The sequence below is a fragment of the Panulirus ornatus genome, chromosome 2 (assembly GCF_036320965.1).
Source record: "Panulirus ornatus isolate Po-2019 chromosome 2, ASM3632096v1, whole genome shotgun sequence".
NCBI lineage: Eukaryota > Metazoa > Arthropoda > Malacostraca > Decapoda > Palinuridae > Panulirus > Panulirus ornatus.
In genome coordinates, this window is record NC_092225.1 from 21,891,516 (window position 1) to 21,911,573 (window position 20,058).

At 41.2% G+C, this 20,058-nt stretch overlaps 2 protein-coding genes across 2 annotated transcripts; both read right to left on the bottom strand.

Annotated features, from left to right (window-relative positions):
* Nucleotides 1-5,460: 5,460 nt before the first annotated feature.
* On the bottom strand, nt 5,461-10,122 carry LOC139752667 (probable glutamate receptor). The gene is made up of 8 exons (XM_071668433.1): nt 9,990-10,122; nt 9,152-9,317; nt 8,706-8,947; nt 7,796-7,980; nt 6,851-7,081; nt 6,578-6,753; nt 6,098-6,248; nt 5,461-5,793 (listed from the first exon to the last, which is right to left on the bottom strand). The coding sequence occupies exons 1-8, from the start codon at nt 10,057-10,059 to the stop codon at nt 5,662-5,664; spliced, it is 1,353 nt and encodes a 450-aa protein (XP_071524534.1). The 5' UTR covers nt 10,060-10,122; the 3' UTR covers nt 5,461-5,661.
* A 2,203-nt stretch (nt 10,123-12,325) lies between these two features.
* Nucleotides 12,326-15,206, bottom strand: LOC139752046 (uncharacterized). The gene is made up of 4 exons (XM_071667865.1): nt 15,203-15,206; nt 13,540-13,783; nt 12,959-13,129; nt 12,326-12,572 (listed from the first exon to the last, which is right to left on the bottom strand). Exons 1-4 carry the CDS (start codon nt 15,204-15,206, stop codon nt 12,326-12,328), a joined length of 666 nt encoding a protein of 221 aa, XP_071523966.1.
* Nucleotides 15,207-20,058: the final 4,852 nt, after the last annotated feature.

Genomic DNA, 20,058 nt, shown 5'->3' on the forward strand with positions numbered 1-20,058 from the left:
CAATTTGGAACTGAATATTCCAGTTGAATTATGATCCATGATAATGTATTTAACAGAATAATTTCCCAGATGAAGACTTCTTGAAATTGTTGTTAAATGTCTTTGAGTTCTTGATAATCATAAGTGACTCATCTGATAAAACATATAAGTGGATGATAAGGACACTGATAAGCTGGAGGTACAAGTTATCAAGGAATCGTATCCCATATGTATATAGTTATAGAATCCTATAACATATACTCTTTATCTTTACAATCAAACATTCGCTGCTTTCCATGATTGATAGAGATACGATACCCAAAGGAAATGATAATATTCCATACTCTTGGTTTACCAAAGTATATGTACCAAAGTATTGGGAACGACTTGCGTCTGACAGCTGACTATCTCAGAGGTTTTCTTCTTCCCCTGGACACTTTGAATATGAATTGAGTTCATACTCAGAATATATACGCGGTGGTACACATCTTCAGTGGTATTTTCATAATGTAATGTAGAGAAGCCTTGATATATATATATATATATATATATATATATATATATATATATATATATATATATATATATATATATATATATATATATATATATATATATATATATGCCATACCTTCTCCTGCATGTGACGAGCATCAGAAGATAAGAATTAAACAGGGAAAGTTGAAAATATCAAGACTCTATTTCCCTCTCACAATGGTTCATATAGATCACCCACATCCAGTGTCGTAACGCCCATATTGTTCGTCTTATCTATTTTGTTGGTCTATTGAACATTCTCTGAGTGTCAGGCATTACACCAATACAGAGAGTCTGACTTGACAGCTCAAGTGTACACGTTTCTGTTCGCCATTTTTAAGAATAAAGGGTATTAAGATACTAACCACTGAATCAGGATACTTTACTTAATAATACAGTAACAGGAGTACATAAATATCCCACTCTATACAGTGAACCAATTACCAATTATAACACAGCACACATGTGTACTACCATCCATTCACTCGCCTACGGGTTTCAGTCCTATCATCATAAGGAGAAAGAGAGATGAGTGTTGGAGTAGATATTCCAACACTACATCGTCCGTCTGGCTGCTGCTCATTTGTTGCGACAAAGTGACGGCCATTGAATATCTGTCCAGCGGCTTGTATATCATGATAGAATTATTAAGATGAGATGTGGAGGCTGTCCAGCGTCTGTATATCATGATAAAATCATTAAGAGTAGATGTTCCACCTCTTATGATAATGGAGAGAGGGTTGGTAGGGGCAATGTAGGGTCACACTGGGGAAATAGAATGGGGTCATGGAGGCATCGTAATTTCTGTCCGTTGCTTTCGACAATGGTCGTATTCTGTTGCGACAGGGTCTACCGGAGCGAGGTCTTGTGCTCAGGTTACGCTCTTTTCTCCACCTGTTTATCCATCTTCTTACAGTCGTCACGCTGCTGCCCGTCTGCCGTGCAATGTGGGGGATGGGTTTGCCTTGTACCCACATCAGTACGAATGCTATGCGATCCGTGATTTCAGTCAAGCGCAGTGGTCGTCGCTTCTCCATAGATCTGTGTGCGAGGACTTAATAAGAGACTTTGCTTCAGAAGGAGCCACTGGTAGTGCAGAGAACCGAACGTTTGGCAGAGGGTGAGATGATGTGATGATGATGTGTGCACTAGGTGCGGACCTGGTGAACATAATGGTGTTTAGTGAGATTTGTATTGTCTTGTGGTCGTCCTGAATTCGACACTTACTCGACTTATAAAATAGGGGTTTGATTGAACGTTAAAGTCATTATCATTTCTAAATCGTTATAGACACACACACACACACACACACACACACACACACACACACACACACATGCATACGTATATATATATATATATACATATATATATATATACATATATATATATATATATATATATATATATATATATATATATATATATATATATATATATATATATATATATATATATATACATATATATATATATAATCTTACCTTGCAATAACGTAGCGTCTATATTTAGCGGTGCTGTTCACGACGGGTTATCAAGAGAGAGAGAACATATGCAAGATCGAGAGGCAGCACAGCAATACTGCTACTCCCGGCAGGAGCTTGTGAGCAGCTGGAGCTGCAACATAGAACTGAGTCGTGGACAGCTGGGAGGCTGTATTTATGGGCCTGAATGCATTGCTGCCCACACATCCACTAGGGGGAATGCCTTTACGTGATTCATGCCTGACAGACAAGCGATTGAGTTCTATTTTTTTTTTTTTTTCGTTTGTCATCTTCTGTGTTGGAAAACTAATGATGAAATTACGTCAAATTCCCAGGTTGCAGTTCATGTCTATATATATCTGGGTTACATATGTGTATCTTATTCTAGTCATCGGGTTCTGTCATGGTAATATATATATATATATATATATATATATATATATATATATATATATATATATATATATATATATATATAGTTTTGAAAGAGGGGCAAGAATGAAGTATGTTGTGGATGAGAGAGCCTGGGAAGTGAGTCACTTGTTGTTCGCTGATGATACAGAGCTGGTGGCTGATTCATGTGAGAAACTGCAGAAGCTGGTGACTGAGTTTGGTAAAGTGTGTGGAAGAAGAAAGTTAAGAGTAAATGTGAATAAGAGCAAGGTTATTAGGTACAGTAGGGTTGAGGGTCAAGTCAATTGGGAGGTGAGTTTGAATGGAGAAAAACTGGAGGAAGTGAAGTGTTTTAGATATCTGGGAGTGGATCTGGCAGCGGATGGAACCATGGAAGCGGAAGTGAATCATAGGGTGGGGGAGGGGGCGAAAATTCCGGGAGCATTGAAGAGTGTGTGGAAGTCGAGAACATTATCTCGGAAAGCAAAAATGGGTATGTTTGAAGGAATAGTGGTTCCAACAATGTTGTATGGTTGCGAGGCGTGGGCTATGGATAGAGTTGTGCGCAGGAGGGTGGATGTGCTGGAAATGAGATGTTTGAGGACAATGTGTGGTGTGAGGTGGTCTGATCGAGTAAGTAATGTATGGGTAAGAGAGATGTGTGGAAATAAAAAGAGCGTGGTTGAGAGAGCAGAAGAGGGTGTTTTGAAATGGTTTGGGCACATGGAGAGAATGAGTGAGGAAAGATTGACCAAAAGGATATATGTGTCGGAGGTGGAGGGAACGAGGAGAAGAGGGAGACCAAATTGGAGGTGGAAAGATGGAGTGAAAAAGATTTTGAGTGATCGGGGCCTGAACATGCAGCAGGGTGAAAGGCGGGCGAGGAATAGAGTGAATTGGATCGATGTGGTATACCGGGGTTGACGTGCTGTCAGTGGATTGAATCAGGGCATGTGAAGCGTCTGGGGTAAACCATGGACAGTTGTGTGGGGCCTGGATGTGGAAAGGGAGCTGTTGTTTCGGGCATTATTGCATGACAGCTGGAGACTGAGTATAAACGAATGGGGCCTTTGTTGTCTTTTCCTAGCGCTACCTCGCACACATGAGGGGGGAGGGGGATGGTATTCCATGTGTGGCGAGGTGGCGATGGGAATGAATAAAGGCAGACAGTGTGAATTGTGTGCATGGGTATATATGTATGTGTCTGTGTGTGCATATATATGTGTACATTGAGATGTATAGGTATGTATATTTGCGTGTGTGGACGTGTGTGTATATACATGTGTATGGGGGTGGGTTGAGCCATTTCTTTCATCTGTTTCCTTGCGCTACCTCGCAAATGCGGGAGACAGCAACAAAGCAAAATAAATAAACAATATAAATATATATATATATATATATATATATATATATATATATATATATATATATATATATATATGTATATATATATATATATATGTATATATATATATATATATATATATTTATATTATTTATTTATTTTGCTTTGTCGCTGTCTCCCGCGTTTGCGAGGTAGCGCAAGGAAACAGACGAAAGAAATGGCACAACCCACCCCCATACACAATATATATATATATATATATATATATATATATATATATATATATATATATATATATATATATATATATATATATATATATATATATATATATATATATATATATATATATATATATATATATATATATATACATATATATATATATATATATATATATATATATATATATATATATATATATATATATATATATATATATATATATATATATATATATATGTATATATATATATATATATATATATATATTTTTTTTTTTTTTTTTTTTTTTTTTTTTATACTTTGTCGCTGTCTCCCGCGTTTGCGAGGTAGCGCAAGGAAACAGACGAAAGAAATGGCCCCACCCCCCCCCCCCCCCCCCATACACATGTACATACACACGTCCACACACGCAAATATACATACCTACACAGCTTTCAATGGTTTACCCCAGACGCTTCACATGCCTTGCTTCAATCCACTGACAGCACGTCAACCCCTGTATACCACATGACTCCAATTCACTCTATTTCTTGCCCTCCTTTCACCCTCCTGCATGTTCAGGCCCCGATCACACAAAATCTTTTTCACTCCATCTTTCCACCTCCAATTTGGTCTCCCTCTTCTCCTCGTTCCCACCACCTCCGACACATATATCCTCTTGGTCAATCTCTCCTCACTCATTCTCTCCATGTGCCCAAACCATTTCAAAACACCCTCTTCTGCTCTCTCAACCACGCTCTTTTTATTTCCACACATCTCTCTTACCCTTACGTTACTTACTCGATCAAACCACCTCACACCACACATTGTCCTCAAACATCTCATTTCCAGCACATCCATCCTCCTGCGCACATCTCTATCCATAGCCCACGCCTCGCAACCATACAACATTGTTGGAACCACTATTCCCTCAAACATACCCATTTTTGCTTTCCGAGATAGTGTTCTCGACTTCCACACATTTTTCAAGGCTCCCAAAATTTTCGCCCCCTCCCCCACCCTATGATCCACTTCCGCTTCCATGGTTCCATCCGCTGACAGATCCACTCCCAGATATCTAAAACACTTCACTTCCTCCAGTTTTTCTCCATTCAAACTCACCTCCCAATTGACTTGACCCTCACCCCTACTGTACCTAATAACCTTGCTCTTATTCACATTTACTCTCAACTTTCTTCTTCCACACACTTTACCAAACTCAGTCACCAGCTTCTGCAGTTTCTCACATGAATCAGCCACCAGCGCTGTATCATCAGCGAACAACAACTGACTCACTTCCCAAGCTCTCTCATCCCCAACAGACTTCATACTTGCCCCTCTTTCCAGGACTCTTGCATTTACCTCCCTTACAACCCCATCCATAAACAAATTAAACAACCATGGAGACATCACACACCCCTGCCGCAAACCTACATTCCTACCTATATATATATATTTCATATATTACGTTTTATGCCAAATGAGTTGGAATCATTAAGAGTTGGCTTGCCACCAAACTTTAATCAACATACGACTATTCATTTTATTCTACATATCAAGACTATACAACTTTATGGACTACAGTGTCGAACTCTCTAAATGGATCCCTCTAATTCGATGTGTCTGTCGGATCTTAGCTTCGCTGTGGACAGGTGTTCGGTACATCTGTCTTCAGTAGGGAGGCAGTGGGTTAAAAGGTCCTCCTCCGAATCCTCTGTATTATTTAGGGATGCGCTGGTAAGTTAGTTCCTCGGCTAGGAAAGTCGCCAGAGCAATCACATAGCCCAGGAAGAGCAGATAGAACACGCCCTGCAGGTGGTCGAGACCCAGCACAACTTGCCCGTCCTCAACCTGTGGACGGCAATAAAGTAAAGTCCATTTCAACAGATAACCCCATTATAGACCAACAGGTTTCCCTTCATCTGTTTTTCTCACGTACTCCCTTAACCTCTGTCTTAAAAACACAGGAACAGATCAACAGATTGAGGGTAAAATCAACTGCCCAGGAGGAGGTAAGATATAATCAGTTAAGTCTTCCTGAAGTCACAAAACCTAATCGAGATGTAAAGACGAGGTATTTGTCATATCTTTACAACCCATTATGGTAACTTACCATTTACCCTTCCATTACCACACGAGTGTGTTACTGACCCACCTCAGAATACACGAACGCTTCCACGCCTTTCTTCTGTCTGTTGTTTCTAATATACGTTTCTATGGCGTCGTTGGTGAGGTAGTCGACCAGGCCGGCGTCAATCAGTCGCTGCTTGATCATTCTCACCTCACCAAGGAATGGCGCCCCTTTCCTGGGAGATTAGAGAGTTGAAGTTTGGGCCACAGTGGTTGACTATGTACGGTTGTGCAGGTAGGCAGAGGGGTGTGTATTATGAAGGAAGATATGGGATGTGTCTAGGACGTATACTAAGACTGGAACTGATGTGGTCAATGCTCCAAACCTCTCCATAAAACTTGTTCAGTGATACTAAATTTTCTGCCATCGATCTTGAGTGACTGATTGCTCTTAATGCGAAAATCTCATACCTCTTGGCAAGACCTGTAACATATAAGTACTAAAAGAGGTAGTCGAATGTCATAAGCATCATGCAGTGTCATGCACTGTCGATGGGAAACTCACCGGAAACCCCAGGAGTTACCCCCGAATACAGGGTATTCGGTGGTGCTCAGGTAGAAAGGCGTGAGGCCATATTTGTCCTGGTAACCTGCAGTCCCAACCCTAATGTAAAGCTTGAAGGTGATGAACGAGAAGCCTCCGGACAATACCCGTTCGAACCCGTCCTTAAAACTGTAAGTCTGAAAGAGAATTTCATGAAAGAGATGAACCTACCATGGCGTATATGGTTTTAAAACCTTCAATCATCCATACCACCGTGGGTTTGATTCCACTCACCTTCAACTTATGGTATATCCCTTGGGTGATGGGATCAGTGCTCTGGTTGAAGTAGAGGAAGGTCGTGCCATGTAAGGCGTGGATCCCCCACGACCATCCTTCTCGGTCCAGAAGGTCTTGGAAGATGTCGATGGGCGGGAATTTACTCTGGACGGAGAGGTGAGCGATGAGGGAGGAGGTGTAAGCTGTGCCGATAACCACACACGTCATCCACCACCAGCCCACGAAGACCTGGGGAGAGAAAAAGGAGAATATCACATGAACAGTAAGTGAGGTAGTGTCAGGAATAGATGAAAAAGAGCCACATTTGCTCACATCCATTCCCTAGCTGTCTAGTGCGTTACACCTATTCACAACCAGGTCCCACATAGCTTTCCATGCCCTTGCTCTTCAATCTTTTTGTACATCTGTGAGTCAATTATCCACTGTATGAATATTGATTAGTAATAATCAATGTAAACCTTACGCTGGGTCTGCTTGAAAGCGTTTGTTAGAGCACATTGTACTCATTTATCACAGTAACCATTAGTTACCCGCTTCTAAGCTGTCTATTACCTATATTTAATTACCTATATTTCCACGTCCATTCATGAGGGATGGACTGGGTGTAAAATATCTCTGTATTATCAGCTTAATTTTAACGTTGGAGCAATGAGTGACTTCACTAAATGTAATGCACTGTACATACTTACCAAGTCTGCCGAAATGAGTTTTCAAGTGAGACAAATAATTTCCGTCATTTTCATATCCCGTAAAGTTTCATGGCACCATATCATGAAATGTCTATTATTCTATTTATCGATATATATATTTAACCAAGAGTAAATAGCTATGTTCTAATATGATATTCTATCTATCATTCCGCTTCTTTAAAACCTTCATAAGGGAATGAAATCCTATGTTAATCATAAAAGCTTATTAGCGAAGCCAAAGAATTCCTTCTACCTGGCCACTGATATTGGCAGGAACCTCAGTGATTGCCTCCTGCAGTAAGGCACTCCAGCTGTCGAAGAGAGCAGAGTCGATACGGATGCTCCCCTGACCAGACGCCCATGACCACATCTTCTGCAGGAGCCACTGGGCGACGCCAGAAGCTACCGTGCTCACGATCACCATCACCCATACCAAGTCTGGAAACGACAGGGACGAACATTAACGTGAATTTCTATGAGCAAAACAGATGAGTCCACTTTTCCTTCCGGGTGACGCTGGTAAGAACTGGTGTTCAGATACAATATCTAGAAGGAAATGAGACTGAGATGGCGTATTTCCACGTTATGAAAGACAAAGAATCAGAGATCAGAGGGGGATGTGATGCATAGGGATAGAGTCTAGGTGTGCGGTGATGAGTGGAGTGTGAGAAGGAGGAGTAATACAAGATATACAAAAGTGAATAAAACTTGAGTGACACCAATTACACATATCAGCCCTAATGTGATATATGTAATGACTGCATACCATATGCGGGTGTTTAAACTCTGTCTTTTAACACTAATACCAATTCTAGTACAGGATTATCCTTTCTCGTTCCAGTGGTGCTATACTAGGCCTGAAATCCCGCTCTGAAATCCCGCCCTGAAATCCCTGGGATATCTGGATTAGATTACGACCCAACAACACACCCGTCATTCAACTGGCTTATAAAGTTTGCAGGTGTGAGAGGATGTGTAGATTCTACTCCTCCCCATATCATCTGACCCTTCACTGTTGTTGACACTTCCAGGAAACATACCTACGTATAGATGCCAAAACATCTACTGTAAAGTAGGTTTGAACCCTCCACTGTGCTCTCTTTTATGAAGGTACGCACGATCGTACACTACACAGAGAAATATAGAGCAAAAATCCCTGTCACCTGTGAATGGTCTTATAAGGGCGAGGTGCCGTGGCAAAGGTCCCGGCTTGAGAGAAACTATTTGTAAGGGATCACGATTGTAGATGATGGAGTGGGTGATGACCTCCATCCTCGCTGGTGACGGCGTCAGGTTGAGGGAGAAGTCTGCTTCTTCATGTTGCAAGGTTCCCACGATGCCTGACCAGTTGCCACCAGCCAGAGGCACGCCCCACGTCCCATCCCATGGCTCCCGCATCTCGTACCTAAAAGAACACCAATCACTGGTACCATTCTCTTTTGTCCTGACAATGGAATGAAAATTTGTGCATATCAGAGGTTGGGAAATAGGAATAAATGCATAAAGAAGTTATTAGAAAGCTCGTTACGGAACGATATCACTAATGGGAGACAAAAGAATGCACTAAGGGAAAGCTAAAGTGAAAGAGATGGACGTATGTGACCATTACGTGAAGTTAAGCTGGTGGGCGATGATGTTGAGGAGACGAACGTCAACGGAGTCGAGTGGGTACACAGGATCTGCAGGATTTTCACTGACCCTCCTGTAGGCGATGAAGGGGACCGCGTCCAGCGTGACGACCCTGGCAGTGTGACCCATCATGTCTTTAGCTCCCTCTGAAAAGACATCATCGAAAATGAATTTTTTTTTTTTTTTTTTTTTACCTCTTGATCAACTTCAATTGGCGATTGTAATTTTTGGCACTGCAGGTGTGACTGAATCGTTCGAGGAACATATGTGACGTGACATAGATTCATTATGTAGCACTGTCTCTCCGAGCGATCAAGTATATCTTTGGTATTTGTCCTTTAGTCTAGAATGTTGATCATATCTAGTAAGTACTGACGTCGAGTGATCAAGATGTCATTTCTATATCTGTCTTTTAGTAAAGAATATCGATCATATCTAGTGAGTACTGAAATCACGAAGATTTAATATGACGAATATTCGCACAGGTCTGCATGATAACATGATAAATAGCTTAAATGAATAGAGGAAAAATTGATTGAATTGGGACATTGAAGTACACAGGAAAGAACACATGGGAAAGACAGACAACAAAGTGGATGAGGTAAGAACAGAATAATCAAAGGTCTCTGTTTCTATCCTTTTACCCTCCTTGCAAACTGACCCAGCTGGAGGAAAGAGATGATAAAAACGGTGAAGCATATAGGGGATCAAATTTGAGGATTGAAGCTACCGCATGATACAGAATGGAGAGTATATCTGTAGACAAAGTGATGGTACTGAATGCCATAAGGGATGGTGTTGCCCTTCATCTGACGTACCAGGGAAGGTGCCGTCCCATTGGATGTCAGAGGACGTAGGTGATTGGTGCAGAAGCTGCTGGAATCCCATGTCTCCATTCTTGCAGTAGAGACACCGTCGGAATACCCTCACACGCTCACTCCCTCCTCCTCCTCCTCCTCCTCACAAAGTAAAGAGAACTTCAAAAAGAATTTGCGTAAGTGAGCGAGAAAAATGTGCAGTCAATTCCTAGATTGTATATTTTTCTCTAATTTTTTTGCATTTATTATACTTTGTCGCTGTCTCCCGCATTTGCGAGGTAGCGCAAGGAAACAGACGAAAGAAATGGCCCAACCCCCCCCCATACACATGTATATACATACGTCCACACACGCAAATATACATACCTACACAGCTTGCATATGTATATATATATTCCTATGAGTCCACGGGGAAAATGAAACACGAAAAGTTCCCAAGTGCACTTTCGTGTAATAATCACATCATCAGGGGAGACACAAGAGAGAAATATACCAGTCAGTTGATATACATCTAAGAGACGAAGCTAGGACGCCATTTGGACAATCACATGTTTACCAAATGGCGTCCCAGCTTCGTCTCTTCGATGTATATCAACTGACTGTTATATTTCTCTCGTGTGTCTCCCCTGATGATGTGATTATTACACGAAAGTGCACTTGGGAACTTTTCGTGTTTATTTTCCCCGTTGACTCATAGGAATATCTTGATCACGCGCAAAATTGTGATCCTTTCCAATATATATGTATATACATATATATATATATATATATATATATATATATATATATATATATATATATATATATATATATATATATATATATATATATATATACATATATATATATATATATATATATATATATATATATATATATATATATATATATATATATATATACATATATGTATATATATATATATATATATATTTTTTTTTTTTTTTTTTTTTTTTTTTTTTTTTTTTTTTTTTTTGTCGCTGTCTCCCGCGTTTGCGAGGTAGCGCAAGGAAACAGACGAAAGAAATGGCCCAACCCCCCCCCCCCATACACATGTACATACACACGTCCACACACGCAAATATACATACCTACACAGCTTTCCATGGTTTACCCCAGACGCTTCACATGCCTTGCTTCAATCCACTGACAGCACGTCAACCCCTGTATACCACATGACTCCACTTCACTCTATTTCTTGCCCTCCTTTCACCCTCCTGCATGTTCAGGCCCCGATCACACAAAATCTTTTTCACTCCATCTTTCCACCTCCAATTTGGTCTCCCTCTTCTCCTCGTTCCCTCCACCTCCGACACATATATCCTCTTGGTCAATCTCTCCTCACTCATTCTCTCCATGTGCCCAAACCATTTCAAAACACCCTCTTCTGCTCTCTCAACCACGCTCTTTTTATTTCCACACATCTCTCTTACCCTTACGTTACTTACTCGATCAAACCACCTCACACCACACATTGTCCTCAAACATCTCATTTCCAGCACATCCATCCTCCTGCGCACATCTCTATCCATAGCCCACGCCTCGCAACCATACAACATTGTTGGAACCACTATTCCCTCAAACATACCCATTTTTGCTTTCCGAGATAGTGTTCTCGACTTCCACACATTTTTCAAGGCTCCCAAAATTTTCGCCCCCTCCCCCACCCTATGATCCACTTCCGCTTCCATGGTTCCATCCGCTGACAGATCCACTCCCAGATATCTAAAACACTTCACTTCCTCCAGTTTTTCTCCATTCAAACTCACCTCCCAATTGACTTGACCCTCACCCCTACTGTACCTAATAACCTTGCTCTTATTCACATTTACTCTCAACTTTCTTCTTCCACACACTTTACCAAACTCAGTCACCAGCTTCTGCAGTTTCTCACATGAATCAGCCACCAGCGCTGTATCATCAGCGAACAACAACTGACTCACTTCCCAAGCTCTCTCATCCCCAACAGACTTCATACTTGCCCCTCTTTCCAGGACTCTTGCATTTACCTCCCTTACAACCCCATCCATAAACAAATTAAACAACCATGGAGACATCACACACCCCTGCCGCAAACCTACATTCACTATATATATATATATATATATATATATATATATATATATATATATATATATATATATATATATATATATATATATATATATATATATATATATATATATATATATATATATATATATATATATATATATATATATATATATATATATATATAGATAGATAGATAGATAGATAGATAGATAGATAGATTAGCCTCAACAACGTGAACTTCGACAATACGAACATCAATGAACGGAGGAGCAACATGGATTTTACAAATGACCACTTGCAGTAGCGCGCCGCTGTACACTTGCATCATTACCTTTCTCAACGGTTCCCTTCCTGAGCAGCGTCTGCACGGATGGTATAGGAGGGGCGACGTCATCGAGAGCCAGGAGGATCAAGTGGATGGTGTTACGTAGACCAGCGTGGTGGACGATGGTTGTCACTGCTGTCCTCCCACCGATCACCACTGTGGTTGTGTCTGGCTCTAGCCACAGTCCTGATGCCTCCAGGAATCTGACGTAAAAGGAAAGAAAATATTGTTAGGTTTGTCTTTTCCACCACGAGATGCAAATCGTATTGATAACATTTTCGGTAGATTGTATATGGGAAAAAAATTTCTCCTAGAGAATAAATGTCCTTATTTGACGTAATGTTTCCACCCATACGTTGCCACAAGGGGCTTTGGCACGTGAAAGAAAAACAAGAAAAGATAAAGTCTGTTTGCTCTTTGAATACGGTCGTATTCAGCTGTATGAATCATCTCATTACTTAACATTTACGAAGAAAATACACAGTCTAGGATAAAGTGAAAATTCACAGTCTTGGATAATAGAGTTATGCTTTGGTACAAATGGAAGGAAGTGTAGAAGAATGATGGAATAAACTTCAGACTTCATTACTTGATCGTGTATTCATCAAAGGCGGCTCCAACATACAGGATGAGGGCACGACAGGTGGTCCTCGCGTCGTGCCAGAGACCATGCTGGAGGTGGTCCTGTGTTGGCTCCTCTTGAGAGAACAACAGCCCGACGTCCACCACTTTGCTGGCCTGTCCTCCAGCTGACAGGTGCCTGGAAGAAGGATTTGGATTCCATCACAAGTTAACATCTGATCTTCCTAAACACATATTAAGTAAATAAACAATGATTTATTGATTCTAGGCAGACGATTCGTCTACAGGTACACAGTTGAGGTATTACAGATATTATACAGACTTGAGAAGTCTTGATGGATAAAAGTTAACTAACCTACTAGATATGGTTTGAGATGTCTTGAGATTGGAGTTGAAGGAGAATAACCAAACATCCTCTTGACTGAGGTTTTTCATGTACAAATGGATATCTATCGTTCATATAGTGTTAAAAAAATCCATTTTCATTTTGCTATCGATTCATATAATCCAAAAAAAAAAAGGTAATCCATTTTTATTTTGGTTAAAGTGATTCTCATCACCCTGTAAGTACAGACGTGACCTACTTACCTGAGAATCGAAGGGAAGATTGTGGTGTGGTCTGTTGTGGTGGTGGAGGCCAGCACCAGGTGACACCCAGCCAGGTGGTGGTACCTCACCACCTGGCTGACTATCCTGCCCACCTGGCTCAAGGAACCATCCACTAGACTACCAGACTTGTCAGGATGGTTGAGCGCTTCCCTCGTCTCCACCATCCACAGCAACAGAACGCTGGATACGAGAAGCCCTACTGAAGAAGAAGGCATTGCTGTCGCTGGAAAGACAAACATGAGAATAAATCTTACTATTAATCTAACATTATGGCACCTCCGAACAACACACTATAGAACGCACCTCCTAACAACACACTATAGAACGCGCCACCTAACAACACACTATAGAACGCACCTCCGAACAACACACTATAGAACGCACCTCCTAACAACGCACTATAGAACGCACCTCCTAACAACACACTATAGAACGCGTCACCTAACAACACACTATAGAACGCACCTCCGAACAACACACTATAGAACGCACCTCCTAACAACGCACTATAGAACGCACCTCCTAACAACACACTATAGAACGCGTCACCTAACAACACACTATAGAACGCGCCACCTAACAACACACTATAGAATGCACCTCCTAACAACACACTATAGAATGCGCATCCTAACAACACACTATAGAATGCACCTCCTAACAACACACTATAGAACGCACCTCCTAACAACACACTATAGAACGCACCTCCTAACAACACACTATAGAACGCGCCACCTAACAACACACTATAGAACGCACCTCCTAACAACACACTATAGAATGCACCTCCTAACAACACACTATAGAACGCACCTCCTAACAACACACTATAGAACGCACCTCCTAACAACGCACTATAGAACGCGCCACCTAACAACACACTATAGAATGCACATCCTAACAACACACTATAGAACGCGCCACCTAACAACACACTATAGAATGCACTTCCTAACAACACACTATAGAACGCACCTCCTAACAACACACTATAGAACGCACCATCTAACAACACACTATAGAACGCACCTCCTAACAACACACTATAGAACGCACCACCTAACAACACACTATAGAACGCACCACCTAACAACACACTATAGAACGCACCACCTAACAACACACTATAGAACGCACCACCTAACAACACACTATAGAACGCACCACCTAACAACACACTATAGAACGCACCTCCTAACAACACACTATAGAACGCGCCACCTAACAACACACTATAGAACGCACCTCCTAACAACACACTATAGAACGTACCTCCTAACAACACACTATAGAACGCGCCTCCTAACAACACACTATAGAACGCACCTCCTAACAACACACTGTAGAACGTACCTCCTAACAACACACTATAGAAGGCACCTCCTAACAACACACTGTAGAACGTACCTCCTAACAACACACTATAGAACGCACCTCCACCTCCTAACAACACACGTCATATTCCATTGCTTCCAAAATAGGAAATTATCTGATCATCACAATATAGGTTTGTCAAGATGCCTTTCAACTCAGTTTGAAGATTGTGTTACAACACCCATGTGAGTGGGTGTTGTAACACCACATTTGGTATTCAAAGAGACTTCAATTGTTTTTTTTTCAATATTTCTTGAAAAATTACCCATATCTGACAGCACACCCGAATCCTGATTCCGTGTCATAGAAACAGATTTAATATGTGTTTTCGATTTCCTTCTTTCTCTCTTTCCTTAGCCACACTTCATAGAATATGAGACAGATAAGTAAATAGCAAAGATATTTCACATATAATGAATGATTCTCCACCATCATCCATAGGGTAAGGACACAGACACAACCTGATGAGGATTAAGAGTCGTTTTCTTAATAAATTTCTTACACAATAGATTTGTTACTGTTACTAACCAGCCGCTCAAAAGGATCATTTTGTTGACGCTTGCATATTAACGTATTCCAAAACAGTTATGAGTAATGTTAAGAAAACCTAACTTCATTTCCACCAATGTCTTTCTCTACACACTAGAAATGAACTTAATGATTATAAGAAAGGAACTCCTTAGAGGACCAGAGGTATAAACGATTGTTGGCGAGCGACTTTGAAAGATAAGAGAGACATTTGGAAGATAAGGTTATGTGAACCTTTTTTCTCATGACTTCCCAGATAATGATGTGAGAGGGACACTCTGCTCCTCAAACCATAAGGATTAATCGTCTCGGTATAGAAATTCTTCTTCACTTTCTTCTCATGATCTCAGTATCAGACGGACGGTAGGAAACGAGGGAAGGATGAGGATGTCAGAGGCTGGTATGAGAACACACTCCTGCTGGACAATGGGATGATGGGTCGTACGACCCGGACGTGTCGTTCCTCCTCGTACACCGCTTGTGCTCTGTGCGCCATCGGAACGCAAAGTTTGCGACGGGGTCTTGTGTTCACGCTACCCTCGAGTCTCCACCGTCTTATCCATCGCCTGACGGTCGTCACGCTGCTGCCCGTCTCTCGGGCAATGGCTGTTGGTGAGACGCCCCTCACCCACATCCACACGATCGCTACCCGGTCGCTCAAATCAGTAAGACGTAACTTCCGACGCCGATCCATCGTTCTGTGCGAAAACAAAAGGTAAGTTTAGGTTGGCTTAACATCGGCGATCCGATAGCGATAACGGACGCTTATAAGATCACGAAGATAACGAGGTTATCAGTCTTATCTTACTATCTCAGCTGCAGGAGAGACGTTTATCAGAAAACATGGATATTCATCAGTCGAGATGAGACTGATGACACGGTGTTCATCTGGTTACATACGAAGTCATGATTTATCTATCTGATTGATAGATATATCGAAGACATTTGCTGAAAATAAGAATAGTAACTTTAGATCTGGACCAGACGATTAATTATTTCAGTAGTTAAAAAAGAAAATAAAACGACCCACAACAATATCTTAAATGGAAAGCTTGAGGTACCATAGTGAGGGACTGAGTTACACAAACATCACAACTCCAGTGGAACAAAAATAACTTTAAGGGAAAAACTTGAAGGGAAAAGACATTGAATTTGTCCAGCAAAGAAGGACAAGCCTAAAGGGGAGGAAAGCCTATAGAGAGTGTAAGTGAAGTACTTAAACTACCATCTTATCTACGACAGATGCGAATACATCGTCATACACAATGGGAAGAAAATAATGCACAGACAAAGAGACAAAGACAGAAGATGTTCATCCTCTACCTCTTAGCAATATTGTGAAGATTTTGAAAAACCTGTTTGCGTCAGTGGGGGAATATGATCGAGCGCTTCCTGAGCTCTGTAAAAGGTTCTTGGACAGGAAGTAAAAAGACACTGCAGGCGATGTTCTCAGAGAGCTCCTGTAACGAGGCTTTTAAACAGCTGTTCAGTGAAGTTCGAAGAGTGACAACAAAATGATGGTTGTGAAAATAGGCAAAAAAATATCTGACGAGATCTGTGGGATCCAAGCTTGATGTAGACATTGATCAGCCAAATAATAGAGATGAGAGTTGAAAAGACGCATGCAAGAGGCTTCGAGGGAGAGAAAGATTTCCTTTCTTTACCCTCGTCTTTCCTGTGAATCACGGAGGTCTGTTTATGACGTTCTCTCAAGAGGCATGTATGATGGAACATGAAGCCTCACTTTCCCCAAGAGTAAAGAAAAGAAAAACGTAGTCTTAGATAAGCTTAAATTTTTTTTTTCTTCGGTGCTACAAGCTTAGAAGAGTTTTGAGAGAGAGAGAGAGAGAGAGAGAGAGAGAGAGAGAGAGAGAGAGAGAGAGAGAGAGAGAGAGAGAGAGAGAGAGAGAGAGAGAGAGAGAGAGAGAGAGAGAGAGAGAGAGATGTGGTTCCAGTACGAAGAAAATTGGTTAAACTCTACTCACGATCGCAGACGACCTCCTCCTCCACCACTGGTAAGGGGCGACTGGGCTGTTGCTGAACGATGGAGAGGCAGCACGATACACAGGAAGACTAGGGGAATGAGAGAGAGAAAAAAAAATAGAAAGAAAGAGAGAGAAAGAAAGAGAATGAAAGAGAGGGAGAGGAGTCTTGTTCACAGCAGGAGACGAAGCAAAGGAATGACCGATGGGGGTCTCTGCGAGTCGGTATTTATGGAGCCAGGAGAAGACAACTTCAGCAGCCTGCAACACTACGGAAGGTTCATGACTGACGAGAGTCTCCTCCACACACACACACACACACACACACACACACACACACACACACACACACACACACACACACACATGCACCTATTGTTCTGCTGGGGCATCATCTGTTACAATAGTCTGAGACAAACGATGTTACATTCATGCCCACCATCGTCTCAAACTTCAGTGTGAAAACAGTGGGTATACGTGTCACCAGAGATTAGCTAACCATCCTCTACTGTCTGGAATTACTCTGTTAGTATCTTCACTAGACAGGTTGTCAACACACTGTTGCCTGTTACTTATGTAGTCTATAGGCGTTGCTCCGTTTATAAACGGAGAACATCCCAGGGACGAATAGAAAAAAAAAAATTGAACTCATGATCAAAGGCACAAATAAAAAAAGAATTGAACTCATGTAATCGAAGCCAATGAATTAATCTTTGATCTTTAAAGATTGGAAATAATCATCTCATGATTATCATTACACTACTGTAACTTAACACGACTTCGAGAAGATCCATGAATAAAAAAAATGAACTGTCCAGATTCTGAAAAGACGAGGATAGATCTTTAAAAGAGGAAATCTATCGAAGTCAGATTGGGGAGGTTCTTAGCGAAGGTCGAGTGGAATGGTTGGGTGTATGTTGGTAGTGACGGGTCGAGAGCGGGTCTCCAGAGCGATGCAGCTGTGACGATACGCGTCTGGCATTCAGCATATCAGATGTGAATGTAGTTCTCTGTTTCATCTTTCAGGAAGCTTGTCAGATCTCGGGCAGATGTGTTCAGGGGAAGATGTAAATAGAATCATATTGTCTTTGTAACTGTCGGTGTTCTGCACTAAGTACAGTCACCCATCCCAGGTTATTCAGTGTATGATCGACAATCCCAAAATCACAAATGAAATATCGAGTTCAAAGATAAAAAAAAGAAATGTTCTCAAGTGTAGAAATAAAATCCAGAATTTTACCAAAGTATGAATTCAAATTGCAACACATTATCAATTCTCAAGAAAAAACAGAAACCTAAGATTTGAAAAAGAAAGGAAATCTAATACAATGTCAATAGAACTCAAATCTTTATGGATGAACTTCATTAATGTCTAACCAAAGTAATGCAAGACTATCACCGCCAACACACACAGGAGTTTCAAGAGAACTTATTAATAGATTAAGCAACACAGATACACAGACGTTGCTCCCTCCCTCATCATCTTTAAGTAATGGTATTTATCTATTAGTAATGACATAACAAAGTGTGGCTCCTTTCTCTTTATACTTCCTCTTAAATTCACGATCACCATTTCCTGCATGAGCGAGGTAGCGTCCGCAAGAGATGACTTGAACCTTAGCGGATAAAAGATCCTTATGTGGTTCTTTCGTCTGTTCCTTCTTTTGGAAAGCAATACAGGAGGGGAGGACTTACAGATTCCCGTGTTCTTGCCCATCTTCATTGCTTTCTGTTACACAGGTGGAGATACGTAGGAAGTATTCTTTCTCCCTCATCCCCAGGAGGTATATAAAACATTATCTAAAACAGAAAGAAACTAATAAAGAGACGATATTTGCATATCATAAAGACTGAGAACCATAAACCAAAGAGTAACATTCTAACATTGACCAGAAAAAAGGTCTGAAAAATGGCCCTGCATTTTCTTTTATATTTCCCCTAAAAGTATATTTGTTTTATTTTTCAATATAGACGACATTTTCCATTCTGGATTAGATTCTAAGGCACAAAGGTTGTTATTGGAACATTCACTTCTATAAACAAGCTTTGAGAAAAAAAAAATATCGTGTGTCCAGCCCCCTTCATTTATTCTTTTAGACAGATAATTCATATTGAACTCGACGGTTGTAGACGAATGTATTACGTATTACTAACGTTGAGTTGAAGGGGAGGTTTTACCCTTTTAGTTCTTGGTGGCGTGTTCGATAATGGGAATACTGCTGGTGGCTCGTGAAAATTGTCGCGACGTTTCTTGGCAACTCCACCTGATCGAAACAGATCCGAAAGGGTAACGTTATGTCCGTGGCGTCGGGAGAAGGGACGCCAGGAGGGGAGAGAGAGAGAGAGAGAGAGAGAGAGAGAGAGAGAGAGGCGGGAGAAGTCTCGATCGGCTTCGAGTGGTGTGAGTATGTCATCCCGAGACGCGTGAGCCTCCTGGTGGGACCCCCTGGTGTGTGTGTGTGTGTGTGTGTGTGTGTGTGTGTGTGTGTGACCCCTCCTGCTGTAGGTGTCCGAGACGCGCCTTAGCAGTGGTCACCGTAGAAGCCATGTGGCAATGAAGGTCTGTAGTATACACCATGAAGTGATCCTCGTGGACAGAGGCTAACTTGGA

Coding starts and splice junctions, on each gene's coding strand:
- LOC139752667 (XM_071668433.1), bottom strand. CDS start 10,059: ATGGGATTCCAGCAGCTTCTGCACCAATCACCTACGTCCTCTGACATC. Junction 9,318..9,989: donor ATGGGACGGCACCTTCCCTG/GTACGTCAGATG, acceptor ATGTCTTTTCAG/AGGGAGCTAAAGACATGATG. Junction 6,754..6,850: donor GGATATACCATAAGTTGAAG/GTGAGTGGAATC, acceptor ATTCTCTTTCAG/ACTTACAGTTTTAAGGACGG.
- LOC139752046 (XM_071667865.1), bottom strand. Junction 13,130..13,539: donor ATCTTCCCTTCGATTCTCAG/GTAAGTAGGTCA, acceptor TCCTTCTTCCAG/GCACCTGTCAGCTGGAGGAC. Junction 12,573..12,958: donor TTTGATGAATACACGATCAA/GTAATGAAGTCT, acceptor CTTTTACGTCAG/ATTCCTGGAGGCATCAGGAC.